Consider the following 15,540-nt stretch of genomic DNA (forward strand, 5'->3'; position numbering starts at 1 on the left):
TTAATATTTTAAACATTAAATACATTTTAATACATGAAAAAAAACTGCCGGCGCGAGCAGGACGCTGATACAGTAGCTCCGTACGTGTCGTATTGTTTTTGTGTTGTTTTTTTGTTTTTTGTTTTTATTTTAAACTTTAACGTTTACACTAGCTGTGTAAAACTTTATATATCCTATGGATACAATTACTTTTTACGGACAACATAGCAGTGGACTACTTGTTTATTCAAGGGACTGAACGACGCCCACCACCGTCTGCACAACACCTTCATCGGACAGAGGAGTGTGTTTAGTGGCAGACTGCTGTCCTAGCCCAGCTCCACCAACAGACTTAAAAACTCTTTCGTCCCCCAGGCCCTCAGACTGTACAACAGCTCCTATGGCAGGGAGGACAATAGACAAAAGAACAATTTCTACCTCCATCTGCACTCCTTTTTGGACTGTTTACTGTTTTTGCACTGTTTTACTGTGTTATAAGTTATTTTAATTCTATTTTAATATAGGTTTAATGTATGTATGTTTCGTATGCTGCTGGATACTTGAATTTCCCTCGGGATAAATATAGTATATATCTGTTCAACTATCTACACGAGTAAAACATCATCAGTCCTAGTTATTTTATTGTAGATTGATCACGTGCGTTGCAGTGGTAGCGTGGCCGAGTGGTCTAAGGCGCTGGATTTAGGCTCCAGTCATTTCGATGGCGTGGGTTCGAATCCCACCGCTGCCAGACTCCTTTAACTTTTGCGGATCTGTCCTGACTCCTAACGCAATCACACTCCGAGTCAGCTGACACGAGTACTTTGTTACGTGACATTTCACATACACGCGTGCATGGCTAATACGGCTCTGCTGACACAGATTACTGCATTTGGCTGGAGCAGTCTTTCGCAGTGCAAGTGCGCCCTCTTGTGGCAGCCCGCATGTCAAAAACACCAGCTGTCTTTTTGATAACACATAATTTATTCATATACCTATAGATGGATTTTCAACTACAAATAATGCTCTCAAGTAGAGGGAAAGAGGTAACGTATAAATGAATGTGCTTATTGTAGATATAAAATGATCATTGGCATTCACTGTTAATTATTTTATTTCTAAAAGTGTACAAAATTACTAATTAAACCTCTAAAGATGTGTAAATCACAACAAATCTTTATCAACTGGAAGCATGCTTTAAATACAATCAATTTTAAATTGTAATATTTGTAATACAAAGATGGATATTTTGTCATTTTAATGAAATCATAGCAACTTCAAACTGGAGAGAAATTCAGATCATTCACACAACTCAGCTTTAATACAATAATGCGCAGCCTGGTAGTTTCATCATTTTGCAATCAGTCACACATATAGCCTACCAACAACAAAAAGGTGGAGGAAATTACTGTCTCTGACATTCTGAAGACTTATTTTTAGAGCATAATTTATTGCGCCTGCTGAGTTTCCTTAATAAGTAACGTGGTGCATTTTAGTACTTCATCACTTTGTAAGAAAAAAACTAAGCTGTGAGACATTTTTGCAACATCAAAGCAAAACAGTTAATTTCCTAACAAATAAGACTTAGTGTCTGATCATAAATAACGCTTGAGATAGCTTATTGTGCAGTTGTCCATCCACTATTTTCCAGTGAGTATTGTTTAGTTCTGACAGAGTGCACAGCATAGCATCATTAGCACCAGGCTGAGACCCAGCAGCAGCAGTAGGACCAGGTGTCGGGGCAGCTGGGAGGTCCAGGAGAGGTTGAAAGGAGGCAAGCTGGAGCGAGGCTTTCTGGATATCAGGTACTGCTCCACAGAGTCCGAGAGACTGTAGTGCTTCGGACAGTAACCCAGCTCTCGACGGGCCTTGTCGATCTTGAAGGTGTGGCTCACAGCTATGCTCCTCACCTTGAAGTGGAAGTCAGGGCATTTGTGTTAAATATGTGGTCCACAAAATGTTCTCATCAAGACAGAAATCATCTGCAGAAGCTCCTTCTGCAGAGAAGCCCAGACCCGGTTAATGGTCATACTGCCAAGCTAATGGTTCAGATTAACCTCAATTCGGCAAACTTGGTTTTACATTCTGATAGCCTGTGAGTAATGGCTGCCTCCGGTTACTGCATCTTCTTACAGCCTTGGGGTAAGGTGTCTGCATGTGAAGTACACACAGTGATAGACCGACACCAGATAAGAGTTCAGCCCGACACCAGTGGGACAAGATTTCTTTCAAGCTCTTTTTCAGTTTTCCTTCCTTTCACATGAGCCAGTTCTTCTTCTCTTATGACGTAAAAGTGCTTCAATCAGCACACACACCTGTTACAAAAGATCTTTAAAGCTCTACTGTACGACTATGCCAGGTTGTTGTAAATTGATCAACCAGGATTTCATCATTGTACACAGTGGTCAACAATACTCACATTTAAATGATGCTGAAATGGTACTAATGGGCCCAAAGTGTGCCAAGAAAATATCCCCCACACCCTTACACCACCACCACCAGCACTGAACCGCAGACACAAGGCAGAATGGATCCATGTCTTCATGTTGTTTATGCCAAATTCTGACCCTACCATCTGAATGTGACAGCTGAAATTGAGACTCATCAGACCAGGCAATGTTTTTCCAATCTTCTGTTGTCAAATTTTGGTGAGCCTGTGTGAATTGTAGCCTCAGGTTCTTGTTCTTAGCTGACAGGAGTGGTACCCGGTGAGGTCTTCTGCTGCTGTAGCCTATCTGCTTCAAGGTTCAACGTGTTATGCGTTCAGAGATGGTATTCTGCATACCTTGGTTGTAACAAGTTATTTGAGTTACTGTTGCCTTTCCGTCTTGAACCTCCTCCTCTCCTCTGACCTCTGATAGCAACAAGGTATTTTCATCCACACAGCTGCTGCTTAATGAATATTTTTTCTCTTTTCTAGACCATTCTCTGTAAACCCTAGAGACAGTTGTGTGTGAAAATACCAGTAGATCAGCAGTTTCTGAAATACTCAGACCAGCCCGTCTGGCCCCAACAATCATGCAACGTTCAAAGCCACTTACATCCCCTTTCTGATGCTCAGTTTGAACGTCAACGAGTTGTCTTGACCACGTCTACGTGTCTAAATGCATTGAGTTGCTGCCATGTTTTTATGTTGCCTCACGTGTACGAATGTTTACCTAACACTGGATAATGAATCCGAGTTCTGCATTGGTTTTTTGTGTGGAAATATAGGCTGGCGTTAAACAATATTACATTTACCTGACGCTTTTATCCAAAGCGACTTACAATTGCTATACATGTCAGAGGTCGCACGCCTCTGGAGCAACAAGGGGTTAAGTGTCTTGCTCAGGGATACAATGGTGATGTCTCACAGTGGGAATCGAACCCAGGTCTCCCACACCAAAGGCAAGCATCTTATCTCCGATCTCCCTGACCTGTCTGTGGTACTCTGATTCAAGCCCTTTCAGTCTTACTGAACACATTAAAATAGGCAGAAACAGCTGGTCACTGCAGTTTTTTAGCAAATATCACTTTAACAGGAGTAAATAGTGTATCTGTTGGGTATTATTTTTAGCTGAGGTCACTTCCTGTAAACCTCATCTTGAACTTCCTGTTCTGACCCACAGCCCGTTTATGTTTTATTCACAGGACAATCATCGATCCCTGGCCAGCAGCTGTCTGACAGAATGAGCTCCAGGTGCAGGCCCACGGGCCCAGCTTTGGTTTCTGCTTCATCACACATTCATGAGGACCTTACAGGCTGTGGCAGAGGCTCCTTAAGATGCATTGTAAAGGCCTCCGCAGGCAGGATTACTGCAAACTGCCCTCATCCTGATACGTTTTTTAATAGTGCTGCAGACAAACAGATTAATATGCCTCCAGTCACTATGAGAACTTTGGGATTTTTTTATTTGCTTCAACTATTGAATTCATTAAAGGCTCCCTTTGGTTTTCCATAATTCATGCACAAGAGATAGTGTCAGATGATGGTGGAGGAGAGCAGGGGGTTGATAGGAAAATACCCGCCCTAATGAAGTCTGTCTTCACTGTTGCAGGAGAGACTTAAACAAGAATCTACTCATCAGAGAGCAGGTAACCCATACCCAACACATGAGACACATACAGTATTCAGTTAGGTAGGTACATATGGATGCATATGTCCACACACGCTCCACAGTGTTGTAACTTTCAACACTATGGTCACGTCATCATGATCCTTAATGCATCATTGTTCACTCAGGTCAGAATGTTAAAAGACCTTTGTGAGGCATTTGAGTTTATAAAAATAAAGCATTTTTCTTTCTTCCAAGTATCAGGCTGTGTCTGTAAGGTATTAAAAAAATATTAAGAACATACTGTAGAGAAGGTTCTCCAGAATTCAATTCAAGTTTTAAAAGAGACAGAAGAGGCAGATAGAAGCATAATTACCTCACTTCTGGTAAAGAGGAGAGGCACTTCTATCACAGGCCTCAGAGCTACGTGCAAATATTCCATCAGGATGGCTGAAAATAGAAGAAAAGCATACACAGTGTTAGTGTTCATAACAACATTTTAAACATATATGATCTAAGAGATATCTAAAAGGTGTACGCATTTTGGAGAAAGAGAGATACCTGCTGAATAGACGAGTGTCACAGGTAGGTTAATCAACGGTCTGCTGTGGGCCAGCTTTTCAAACTGCGTTGGCAACATGAAACAGAGCAAATTCCACTTAAGTTTTGACAAAATGCATTTGAATTAAACTGTAAATATTCTTGAAAGTTTAAAGTAAATGGCAGGAGTTCTTATAGAGTTCTATATTTTTCTTATTGTCAATAAATGGCATGAAAAAAATTAACAATGTGTTTGTCCATCTTTCAATACTTTCTAATTTCCCTAACCTGTCTGTTGCATTCAGCCCATTCGTTCCTACTGAACATGTCAATCTTTAAAAACAGGTCACAAATATATTGTTTTATATATTTATTTCAAAAGGCTACTGTAATTTTTTAGCGAACATTACTCAAACACATGTAAATAGCTCATTGATATCTTCTTAATAGTTTGGGACAACAATGGAGCTCCATGACACAGAGGAATAAGATACGTCAAGCTTTGGCTTCACAGACAATCCTTGTTAGTAGGACTGAGGTCGGTCTTTTGACAATAAGAAAAATGTAGAATATCACCAGCCTTAACATTTAACTCACCAACGGTGTCAACCACTCAAAGAGATTGACTGAAACGCCATCATTAATGAAATAGGCCTGTCCACTCTGCAATAGAACAAAAAACAATGGGGACACTGTACATTGCCTTTAATTAAACTATGAAGATGAAAAAAGTAGCTAGCACTAACAAGCAAGTGATAACTGTATCCTATCTTTGATCTTAGTTGTGCAGAATGGAAAGGTTGAATAAAAAATGTTACAGCAGAACCTTTAGTTAAATATAACTGATATTCAAGTCATAAATTGGTTACTGATACTGAGAAAGTATGTGTGTTGTTTCATTGCTGAAAGTAGTCTGATCACATGGATCTATGTGTGTCGTCTGTTTGACTCACAGCGACACAGCTCCTCTGCAGTGCAAGAGCCTCAGCTGCCAGCGTGTGCGCCAGCACCAGGTTATCTACATGTACCCAGTTCATACTGGCCCGGGGGTCCCCAAACCTGAAACTGAACAACCGACGCTCCACATTCACCTGAGTGAGACAGAGAGAGACGAGGGACAATAAGCAGACAGTTTGTTTTGTGGTGAGGGGTTTTTATAAGCCTCACAGGTTGGTGTTCCATCACTTCCTTTTACTCATTTGTGTTTTCTTTGTGTGTTTTTGTAACATTGCCCATCTTGCGTGAAAATTAAATAGAAAACCTCTGACATGCAGGACTGAGAAGTGGGTGTAACGGTTCTGCACACAGAGACGTGGCCTCAAAAGCAGGACTCACGGGCAGAGCAGTTGAAAGTCGTTAACTCTGGAAGAAGTTCAAGGCAGAGTTTGAAAACAGATAAGCAGACAGTGAGGGTAAACCAAGCAGGCTAGAGGCAGGCGGGGGGAACGACCTGGCAAGAGACTGGAGGAATGCTCTCTGCCACATGCAGAGGAGCTAATGAGGGAATGGGGAAAGTGTGATTGGGAATGGTGGGAAAACACTGAACACACGCCTCAGCGGTAACTACAGGGCAGGTGAGGAATGGCAGGTATCTGAAATGACAGGAGAGGTTAATGACTGGAAAAACAGGAAAATGAGCAAAAATGGGAAATTAATTCCTAGAGGTCCAAAAAACAATATCACTCAGGGTTGTTTGTTGTTAGCATAGCTTTTCAGCAGCTGAATCCTAAAATTACATGTAGATAGACTGCATTATAGTTGTATCTGCTGCTGTATTTGTACGTATAAATTGTGAAACAATAGCTTTATAACATGGAACTGCTCTATATATTATATAGATATTGTTACATTATCTGTAAAGGCACTTGTGTCATGTTTCATGTATTTTGGGTTCCTTTGTTAAATGGACAAAATGAGAAGACAGACATTTAGCTGAGCCGTGCTGAAAGAAAAGGATACCAAAGTCAAAGACAAAACTTAATGCATGGAAAGTTGGCAAAAATTAACCAAAATTAACCTTGCTACAAAAGGATTTTAAACAGTTTTATTAGTGTACTTCAGTAAACTGAAACTAATGGTCTTATGGTATGTGAATGATTTAGAATTATAGAAGTATTTGTAGTTTTTTGGGCTAAACATATTTGAACATACTACATTTGTACAAATATAGTATCTAATACATAGTATAATGTGTAAGGCAACCTACAATATATAGTACATAAGAAGTCAACCATCTGTCCCACCTGGCCGATAGATAACCAACCACATCTGGCCCTTCAGCAGGCTGCACTGCTACCTCATAGAGGACACAGGGGAGGAAAAGGTAGCTGTAACTGGATGCCTGGAGAGCTCTATCAATAATGTAAACTCTTCAGGCAGAAACACCAGGGAGGCTTCAGACACTACAAGATGTATATTCATGTTTATGATATGACAATATACACCAGTGGTCGGCAATAGATGGCCTGTGGGCCAAAGCTGGCCTGCCAGCAATAATATCTGGCCAGATTACTTTGATAGTGACAAAAAAAAAAAAAAAGATAGCACTGGTGCTGAAACAGATCTCAGTCATGACAGCAAAAGTTACTCACATAATCACTTCCTCTTAAGTGATTGGGCCTACAAAATAAAAGCGCAAGAACATTTTTGCAGCAGTGCTTTGTGTCGTGTTTAATTGAGAGCTGTTACTTTGAAAAGTTCTGAAGTAAATTCAAAAGAGACTCTGGCTTGACACACATCTGAAAAAGCCGAAAAAGTCGTGAGGACACAAAAGTAAGTATCCATAGTTTGATGTGGACCAATCACCGGGATGTACATACTCCTGCACATGCTTAATAGTGATATGTAATACGATCTCTTCAAAATCTATTTGTTGAAAAAGGAAGAAAAAAAAAATACTAGCAGCAAGTGAGGATTGAACACACCAAACTGGAGTCCTGTGCACTACCAACTGAGCTAATCACATGCAGAAAACATTATATGCATATAAATAGCCAATAGACGATGTTCTGGCTCGCCATCTAATGGCTTGAAAAAAAACTGGTCAGATGTCAGACTTATTTGCTGAGCCCTGATACACACCGATCAGCAGTGCTTTGAAGTGGAAAAAATAGGTTCCAGTACTCCCCATTCACAGGTTGGCGTGTGTATCAGCCGGTAGGTAGGTAGGTGATACGTGTCAAAGTAACATGCACATGAATGGCAGGACCTAAGGTTTCCCAGCACAACATTGACCAAAGCATCACACTGCCTCTGCCGTTTCACCATCTTCCCATAGTGCATCCTGGTGCTGTGTGCTCCACAGGTAAGCGACGCTCACACACCACCATCCACGTGATTCATCAGACCATGCCACATTCTTCCACTGCCCTGTGGTTGAGTTCTGATGCTCCCATTTTAGGCGTTTTCAGCAGTGAACTGGGGTCAGCATGGGCACCCTGACTTGGTCTGCGGCTACGCAGCCCCATGTACAACAAACTGCAATGCACTGTGTGTTCTGACCCCTTTCTATCAGAACCAGCATCAACATTTTCAGCAATTTGACCTATAGTAGCTCATCTGTTGGATTGGACCACAAGGGCCAGCCTTTGCTCCCCACGTGCATCAATGACCCTGTCACCACTTCACTCTTTTTCCTTCCTTGGCCAACACAATTTTGCCTCTGTCAAAGTCGCTCAAAACCTTATTCTTGTCCATCTTCCCTGCTTCTAACAAATCACTTTTGAGGACAAAATGTTCACTTGCTGCCTAATATATCCCACCCACTGAAAGGTGCCATGGTCACGAGATAATCAGAGTTAATCACTTCCTGTCAGTGGTCATAATGTTATGGCTGACCGGTGTATATCCGCTTTGTTTGTGTTGACTCACCACCACTCTGTGAAGGTGTCTCCTCTCCTCTGGTCCATAGATGCCACAGGGTCGCAGGACGCAGGTCCGAAGCAGGCCTCCGCCTTCACAAGAGAGGATTTCAACCTTCACTGAATATATGCATGTATGCGTTTTTCAGGAAAAAACTTTGACAGTGGTCACCATTAGCATACTGATATTTCTAGCAAAGAAAGGTTTGTGTATCATGTACATACGTTTATCAGCTAACTAATATATAAAAGTTCTTTTGTGTCTAATTCATCTTTGAGGTGCAGTGGTGAAAGAAGTAGATCTTTTACTTAGGTAAAAGTACAAACACTACAGATATATAATAACGAGTAAAAGTCCTGCTTTCCATCCTGCTTAAGTAGAAGAATTATCAGCTAAATATACTTGAGGTTTCAAAAGTAAAAGCTACCCTTCCACAGACCAGTGGCCTCTGTGACTGAAATATCATGATATATTACAGAAGAAGATAGTTAACGATGATGATGATCCGGGAGAGATGGGATAATGTGTTTGTTCTTTGAATTTTGCATTTAAATGCAAACATCTGAGAAGTTTGAAGGGACATTTCTGCTTTTTCATACAGGGTCACTGGCCAAAAAGGCTAGAAAGCGGTGGTTTACTCTTTTTACAATGTGTTGTATAGTAAGTCTATCATAAGCGTTTGTTTTTTACATAGCAACTGTACTTGCCAAATTAATCTAGTAAAGTAAAGCCAAATGAAGTGCAGTAGAAGTAAAAAGTCAAAATTGTACTTAAGTACTTTGGTAGATACATGACCTTTAACTTGCAGTGTATCATGAACCTGTAGCTCTAAGCTTAATGTATAAGGTGGTCGTCACTGATAGGGTCACTGAAGGAGGGAATGGGAGGCTTCATATCTGTTAATATAAACAATGTAGAGGAACTAGAAACCCTCAACAATTACCATTCCCACTAAAATTGGGACATATAACAATATCTCCCAAAATAATCACAATGTGAAATTCTTAGATATATCGTTCAGCCCTGTCATTACACACACTGTTTGTTTCACACCTTTCAGGGAGCATCCGTTGGCAGAGAGGACCATCTGCTCTGCAATCGCTTTAGTTCTGGAGTAGTGGTCGATGTGCTGCAAAAGAAAGAAACATAAATGCATTGTATTGCCCTCTCGAGTGTTGAAAAAGTTCTTATTGATGGCAAACGTATGGGATATTTACAAATCTTGGTGTTTTGTTGGGTTCTTCATTCCAATTTTTGGTGATACATGGGTGGATGGGACATTTATAGGAATTCATGGGTAACATTTCAGTTGATATGGTTTCCCATTGTAAGTTGGCAATAGTCATACTTCAGTTTGATTAAAAAAAGCTTTACTCACTATGTCGGGGGGCACAGACGGCACTGAAGCCTCATCGCCCTCTTCAATTGGTTTCCCCGTAAACACCACATTGATAGTGCTGGTGTACACCAGCCTGGGGATGCTCCTCTCCTTACACACTGAAAGACAGCACATCACACAGCAAAGTTATCAGACTACCAGGATGTTTTATGGGGGTGTAAAGATTAAAAATAAATTTGCAGACATTGTATGACAGATGTGCATATTCTTTATTTATTTTTTTTTTAGCTATGAGCAATGAAGATTTTAATTAAAAACACACAATAAAGTGAAAAAATTTCTTTTACTATTATTTATAATTATTTCCAGATATTAAATGATATGAGCATAATTCATTAAATTGATTCATCACAGTAGATCACACAGGGTTGCTTGATGAGTATGACAAATAAGATACATGTATCCTTACCGTTTATGACATTATTGGTCCCTCCAACATTGATTGACTCCACTTGCTCTTTCCTCAGCTAGCAGAAAGAAAGAAAGAAATACAGAACATCTTACATTTAGCTGACACTTTTTTTGAAAGCTACATTATGTCAGAGGTTGCACGCTTTAAGTTAAGTGTCTTGCTCAGGGACACATTGGTGGATGTGCCACAATGGGAATTGAACCCAGGTCTCTCACACCAAAGGCATGTGTCTTATCCACTGCCCTATTGCCATCGCATAGCTTGATTACTTGCTCTCTCTTAACACGTGAACAAACCAGCCACCAAAACAAATTCTAATTGTGGTAAAGTGTCTTTGGTTTAATTAGCGTTATTGGTGGAGCACTGATGGTTTTGTGGCTCCAGAGGGAGCTGCGTAAAATCTGATGAAGTGCCTCAAGTGATGTCACTTAAGTCGACATTGATTGGTGCTGAAGACCACAAGTTTGAAAGTAAAATAAATCTGGGAAAATAAATTGTTGGAAAGAAGTGAGCTTACCAGATCTATATGTAGCCCGCTCCTCATCTCTGTGTGAGGCTATAGCAGCCCGATGCTACATTAGCCGCTACTAGCATAAAACACACGTATCGGCAAAAGAAATATCAGCGGCCGATGTGCAGTGTGGGTAATGTAGGCGGCAGGTTTTGACAAGGAAGAAGAATGTGTGTAATAAAAACTGTCTATCGTGAGTCTGACAATGCTATAGGAGTGCTATGCTAATGCGATGCTAAATCATTGAATAGCTAACAGAACAACATTTGCTCTTATCTATAAAATAAAATAAATAGACCATTTGTATTTGTATTCATCTTCAATTCTAACAAGGAATTCTGGTACTTATCAAACTTGTACTGCTGAATAGCTTCAATTAACTCTTACATTATTATTATTGAGCTCAGAAAGTCTCATTTATGGTGCTTCAGGCCTGCAGAAGATTATGAGTAGTACATAGTTAATCGTAAATTAAATAAAGGCATGAAACTTTCAGCTCTTCGTTATTCTATGAAACATCCTCACTACATACAGTCTCTGTTTGTCTCTGGCTTTTGATTGAATGGTTAAGTAGTGATGCTAAGACGCTGAAGAGGACATGAAGGGAAGTTACCTGTTCTGGTCCGGTCATGCCGTAAGACGCTGTGTGGAATATACAGTCAACTCCTTCACACACCTTATGGAGGGATGAATAGTCCCGGATGTCACTCTGTAAGAGAAAGGGAGGCTTGATTATCCTCAATTAACTAATGCCAACTCAGAGGATTAGCTGCGTCCATAAGAGAAGACAGAACTGCTTTTCAGCACCTCTCTTTGTTATTATCAATAGTACATTTACTGTGTATTCTCAACACATGTTGACAAGTTGTGAGCATTGCAAATTCAGTGACAGAGTACATGTGGCAGTGTGAGTCAATAACTATCGCATGAAAGGACAGTTGTAATTAAGGTAAGTGTGCCATCAGGCCCGCAGGTGAAACCTGAATCATGTCTCCGCCCTCTCTGACCCAGTCAGCAGCTGGCGCTCTGAGGCAGATCACTCATCTGTGTCTGTTTCCAGCCAGCACGCAGATTAACCAGAGAGGCACACTGATGCTGGCTGAAGAAGGAAATAGTGGATTGAAAGTCTACACGGAGCAGTTTAAGTTAGAAGAAAAACACATACTGTGTATTTAATGCTGTCTATAACCCAAGTAAGTGAGGCTTTTACTGCAAGAGGGCAGACATTAAAAACCAAGAAACAATATTTTTTCTCATTCAATGTGAGACAATAAATGTGAGGTCCCACCTGTGTCACTGTCGTAGCAGTGCTTTGAGTTTGAGTTGTGTTTACTTAGAGGTTAAAATCTAAAAATAAGATAAAATAACAATGAATGTGCAGGTAGAGAAAAAAAAGCCCAGAGCTAATTAATATAAAACACATTTGCATTAAACATATATATGTTGTGACAAGATTAAAAACCATTTTTTGTCTTTTCAAAATGTTCGCTACTTTAAGACAGATGTAATTTCTCGCCATTTTTATCAGATCCTGTTCCTTTTCACAAACTATGTGAGGGTGAATGTAATTAATATTTCTGCCACATTCTACATCAGTCTGACTGGTAGTTAAGAGGGAGATGATTTTTAAAGCTTTCTCATACAAATTCAAAATTGTAAAACAATTAATAATTATAAAAATTAGATTCAGCCACCCAACCATGTGACGTCTAAAATGATGATGTCTAAAATATGAGGACCTATAGACTGCTTTTTGTATTGAATGGATTAAAATGTCTATTCTAAAATTTAAAAATAAATCGTAATGAGGGGACAGTGTGTTTTGGGGTAAAATGCCAGAAACAAAGAAACAGTATGTATGGATGAATAATCATTGCAAGTTGATAGTGCTGTGTGTCATTTTGGATTTGGAAAAATAGAGAACTGATATAACAACAAACGCTCAAACATTCAAACAAAGGTATCAGTTTGTTTCAGAACAGAGTCAGCTCCCTCTCCACTGTCCTGTACCTGATAGAAGATGCCTCCATCAGGGATATCGCAGGGAGGCTTGTTCATGTCCAGAAGGATCACTGACATTCCCTGGCTGGCCAGCTCTTTTCCCAACCTCAACCCTAAGTATCCACCTCCTCCTGTCACCACCACCTTCCCTGTGGAGACACCGCGGGCCGGTGCTGCCTCCTCTCCCAGTCTGGAGGCCGCACTACCTGGGTTGCTGTAGCTGGTCGCCATGGATCCATTTACCCTATGGCAGATGGCCTCGGTCGGGCTGGAGGCGATGGCCGGAGCTGGGTGGCTGACCCACGGCTGGTGGGGGAGGTTGTGCATGTGGTGTCCACTGGCCTGCAGGTGACAAAGTGGGGCACTGTGGCGGGGACGCTGCTTCACCTGGCACAGTGTGCCTCCACTCTCACTCATGTTGGGACCACACAGCTCCATAGATGTCCAGAACTGTGGGGAAACATTGGTTATTCATTGATTTAGTATAAACGTTGCATAACTGTTGGTGTAAACTGACCCAAAACCTTTTTTTTTTGTAACATTGGTGGTTGTGACAGGATCTTAGAGCAACTGGGACCGTACATCTTATTATTAATTTAGGCTTGGGTAAACTTGCAGTTTACCCTTCCACCTAGCAAAATCCAGCTGTTGTTCTCTATTACTATTGCATTTTTTAGAAAGAATATGTCCTCCCCCCTCATATTTATACATTTCTGTCCACTGTCTGCCTTTTTCATGCCCTCTGCGACTTTATTTCTAAAAATCTCCCGCAAGGAGAAAGCTGACAGCTTTGATTGTCCCCACCAATGGTGACATGAAATAGCCGCCCTTGACCAGGTATATTTGGGGTCTCCACTAGAATTCCAAATATAATCCAATGCATCTGAACTATGTTTGGCTGCATGGCATGAGTTTGTGATGACTGACTGCTGCTTGATAAGGGGTTAAATTGAGAAAACTGTAGAAAATGCTGAAATGGACAGAATGCCAGCATGCATTTGGTATAGCCTATAAAACAACTCAATAACAGTATTTCATTTTCATCTTTTCATTTACATTACACAGTTTAAAGGATTTTGTCAGTTGTGCAGACCCACAATAAACCTGCAGAATTCCTTCCTATGTGTTAAATTAGACTTCATGGTAACAGCCTGATGGTCATTGATGTCAACATTTTAATAGGCTTATAGACCTATACTTATATTTCGCCTCATCCTCATGAAGTAATTCAAAATGACTGAACATACAAAAATCAACAATAAGCTAAAAGTGCTTACAACTGTGAAGAAATATTTCACAGCTTCCCAAAAAGTTTCAGTTTGTTATCCGTCAGAAATCGCAAATATATCCATCCTATAACTTCTGACCTACAGAGACTACATGTCATATTAAAACATTGCTGTATTTTTCTCCAAAACGAACCAGCTAATTAATAACCATATTAATAAACTTACCTTAATGCTTGTTTCGACCTCGCACAATCATACATGTGCCAGACGGCTCATGAAATAATCCAATCGATACCTTCCCTTTGCTTTCGTGGTCCTTCCCGATGCGTCACCTCTTTCACCTGTCAGTCACCTGCACCTTGGGGCTCTCCTACCGTAATGTTGCGACGCAGCGCGCTGCCCCGCGGATTGAGGATCACGTTTCCAGCAGCGTAATGTGGACAAGGAGCATTCTCTCCTGTCCTCTCTGGGTGCCAAAGGGCCCTTCTTTTGGAAACAGAAAAAAAAAAAACATTTCAAATCAATATATGGTGTGACCAACCTTTGCCAGCACGAATTCTTCTAGGTAGGCTACACTTGCACAAACTTTTTGAAGCACCTTAGCAAAAGGTAGATTGGTCCTGTCCAAGGCCTAATCTAAAGCACTTGCAGTCAGCCCTAGTTACAGTATGTTGCTACAGGGTATGCAGGCTGTAATCTAAAGTATTGATAGAGACCCATTTTCAGGACCATATTGTTACAATGTGTGTTAATATAGCCTAGATGGTTGATTTCGTTCCCAGCTCTAGCAGTCATTTCCCCAAAAATAAATAGCCTGCTGTGTAAAACAACAAAGGTATGTCAATCATACCATGTTAATGTTGGTACACATAAGCATCTTGATTTTTTATTGATAAAGAACATGAATCCCAAACTACAGTCAATGTAAACATTACACAATGGAGTTGAATCAAAACATTTAAAAACATTTAAATACTAAATCTCTTAACATCGCTCCTTAAAAAAACTCTTAATTAGGCTATAACAATATCTTAATAATCAACTAAAAACACAGAATAAATTGCAAGTTAACATAAAACATAGATCACAATAAACAGCTTGTGTCATTTATTTATGTTGTCATTTTTTTCTTCATTTGGGGGCAGCCATCCACTAGTCCTAGTCAGTGTTTTGGCATATAACTGCAGCAGCTTCACGGGTTATGACAAATTCTTTCCCTTCTGAGGTAATATTCACCTGTGATGCTGTGTGAAGTTTTTAACATGTAAGTAGTGAGCAAAATGTCCAAATTATTATGTTGTATTGTTAAATTTGAACTCATTGCCATTACTTGTGTGGAATATACATCCATCCATCATCAACTGCTTATCCTGTGTACAAGGTCGTGGGGGGGCTGGAGCCAATCCCAGCTGACATCAGGTGCAAGGCGGGGTACACCCTGGACAGGTCACCAGTCCATTGCAGGGCCACACATAGACGAACAACCACTCACACCTAAGGACAATTTAGGGTCCAATGTCCGCATGTCTTTGGATGGTGGGAGGAAGCCGGAGCACCCGGAGAGAACCCACGTA

General features: G+C 40.6%; 1 protein-coding gene, 1 long non-coding RNA gene and 1 other non-coding gene across 4 annotated transcripts; 2 read left to right on the forward strand and 1 right to left on the reverse strand.

The window, feature by feature from the left end:
* Positions 1 to 648: 648 nt before the first annotated feature.
* trnal-uag lies at positions 649 to 730 on the forward strand. The gene has a single exon. It is a non-coding gene; the product is annotated as a tRNA-Leu (tRNA).
* Positions 731 to 1,075: 345 nt separating this feature from the next.
* On the reverse strand, positions 1,076 to 13,936 carry sdr42e2 (short chain dehydrogenase/reductase family 42E, member 2). 2 transcript variants are annotated; one of them, XM_046043498.1, is made up of 11 exons: positions 12,747 to 13,190; positions 11,350 to 11,445; positions 10,223 to 10,280; positions 9,793 to 9,911; positions 9,468 to 9,543; positions 8,424 to 8,506; positions 5,507 to 5,644; positions 5,151 to 5,216; positions 4,575 to 4,638; positions 4,390 to 4,463; positions 1,076 to 1,889 (listed from the first exon to the last, which is right to left on the reverse strand). In XM_046043498.1, exons 1-11 carry the CDS (start codon positions 13,173 to 13,175, stop codon positions 1,641 to 1,643), a joined length of 1,452 nt encoding a protein of 483 aa, XP_045899454.1. In that variant the 5' UTR covers positions 13,176 to 13,190; the 3' UTR covers positions 1,076 to 1,640. The 2 variants fall into 2 exon arrangements, with proteins under 2 accessions (XP_045899454.1, XP_045899455.1); XM_046043499.1 differs by lacking the exon at positions 1,076 to 1,889 and adding an exon at positions 3,894 to 4,284 and having other exon boundaries at positions 12,747 to 13,936.
* On the forward strand, positions 11,470 to 13,829 carry LOC123967404. The gene is made up of 3 exons (XR_006824240.1): positions 11,470 to 11,685; positions 11,797 to 11,929; positions 12,704 to 13,829. It is a non-coding gene; the product is annotated as an uncharacterized LOC123967404 (long non-coding RNA).
* Positions 13,937 to 15,540: the final 1,604 nt, after the last annotated feature.

Source organism: Micropterus dolomieu, unplaced genomic scaffold (assembly GCF_021292245.1).
Source record: "Micropterus dolomieu isolate WLL.071019.BEF.003 ecotype Adirondacks unplaced genomic scaffold, ASM2129224v1 scaffold_350, whole genome shotgun sequence".
Lineage (NCBI taxonomy): Eukaryota > Metazoa > Chordata > Actinopteri > Centrarchiformes > Centrarchidae > Micropterus > Micropterus dolomieu.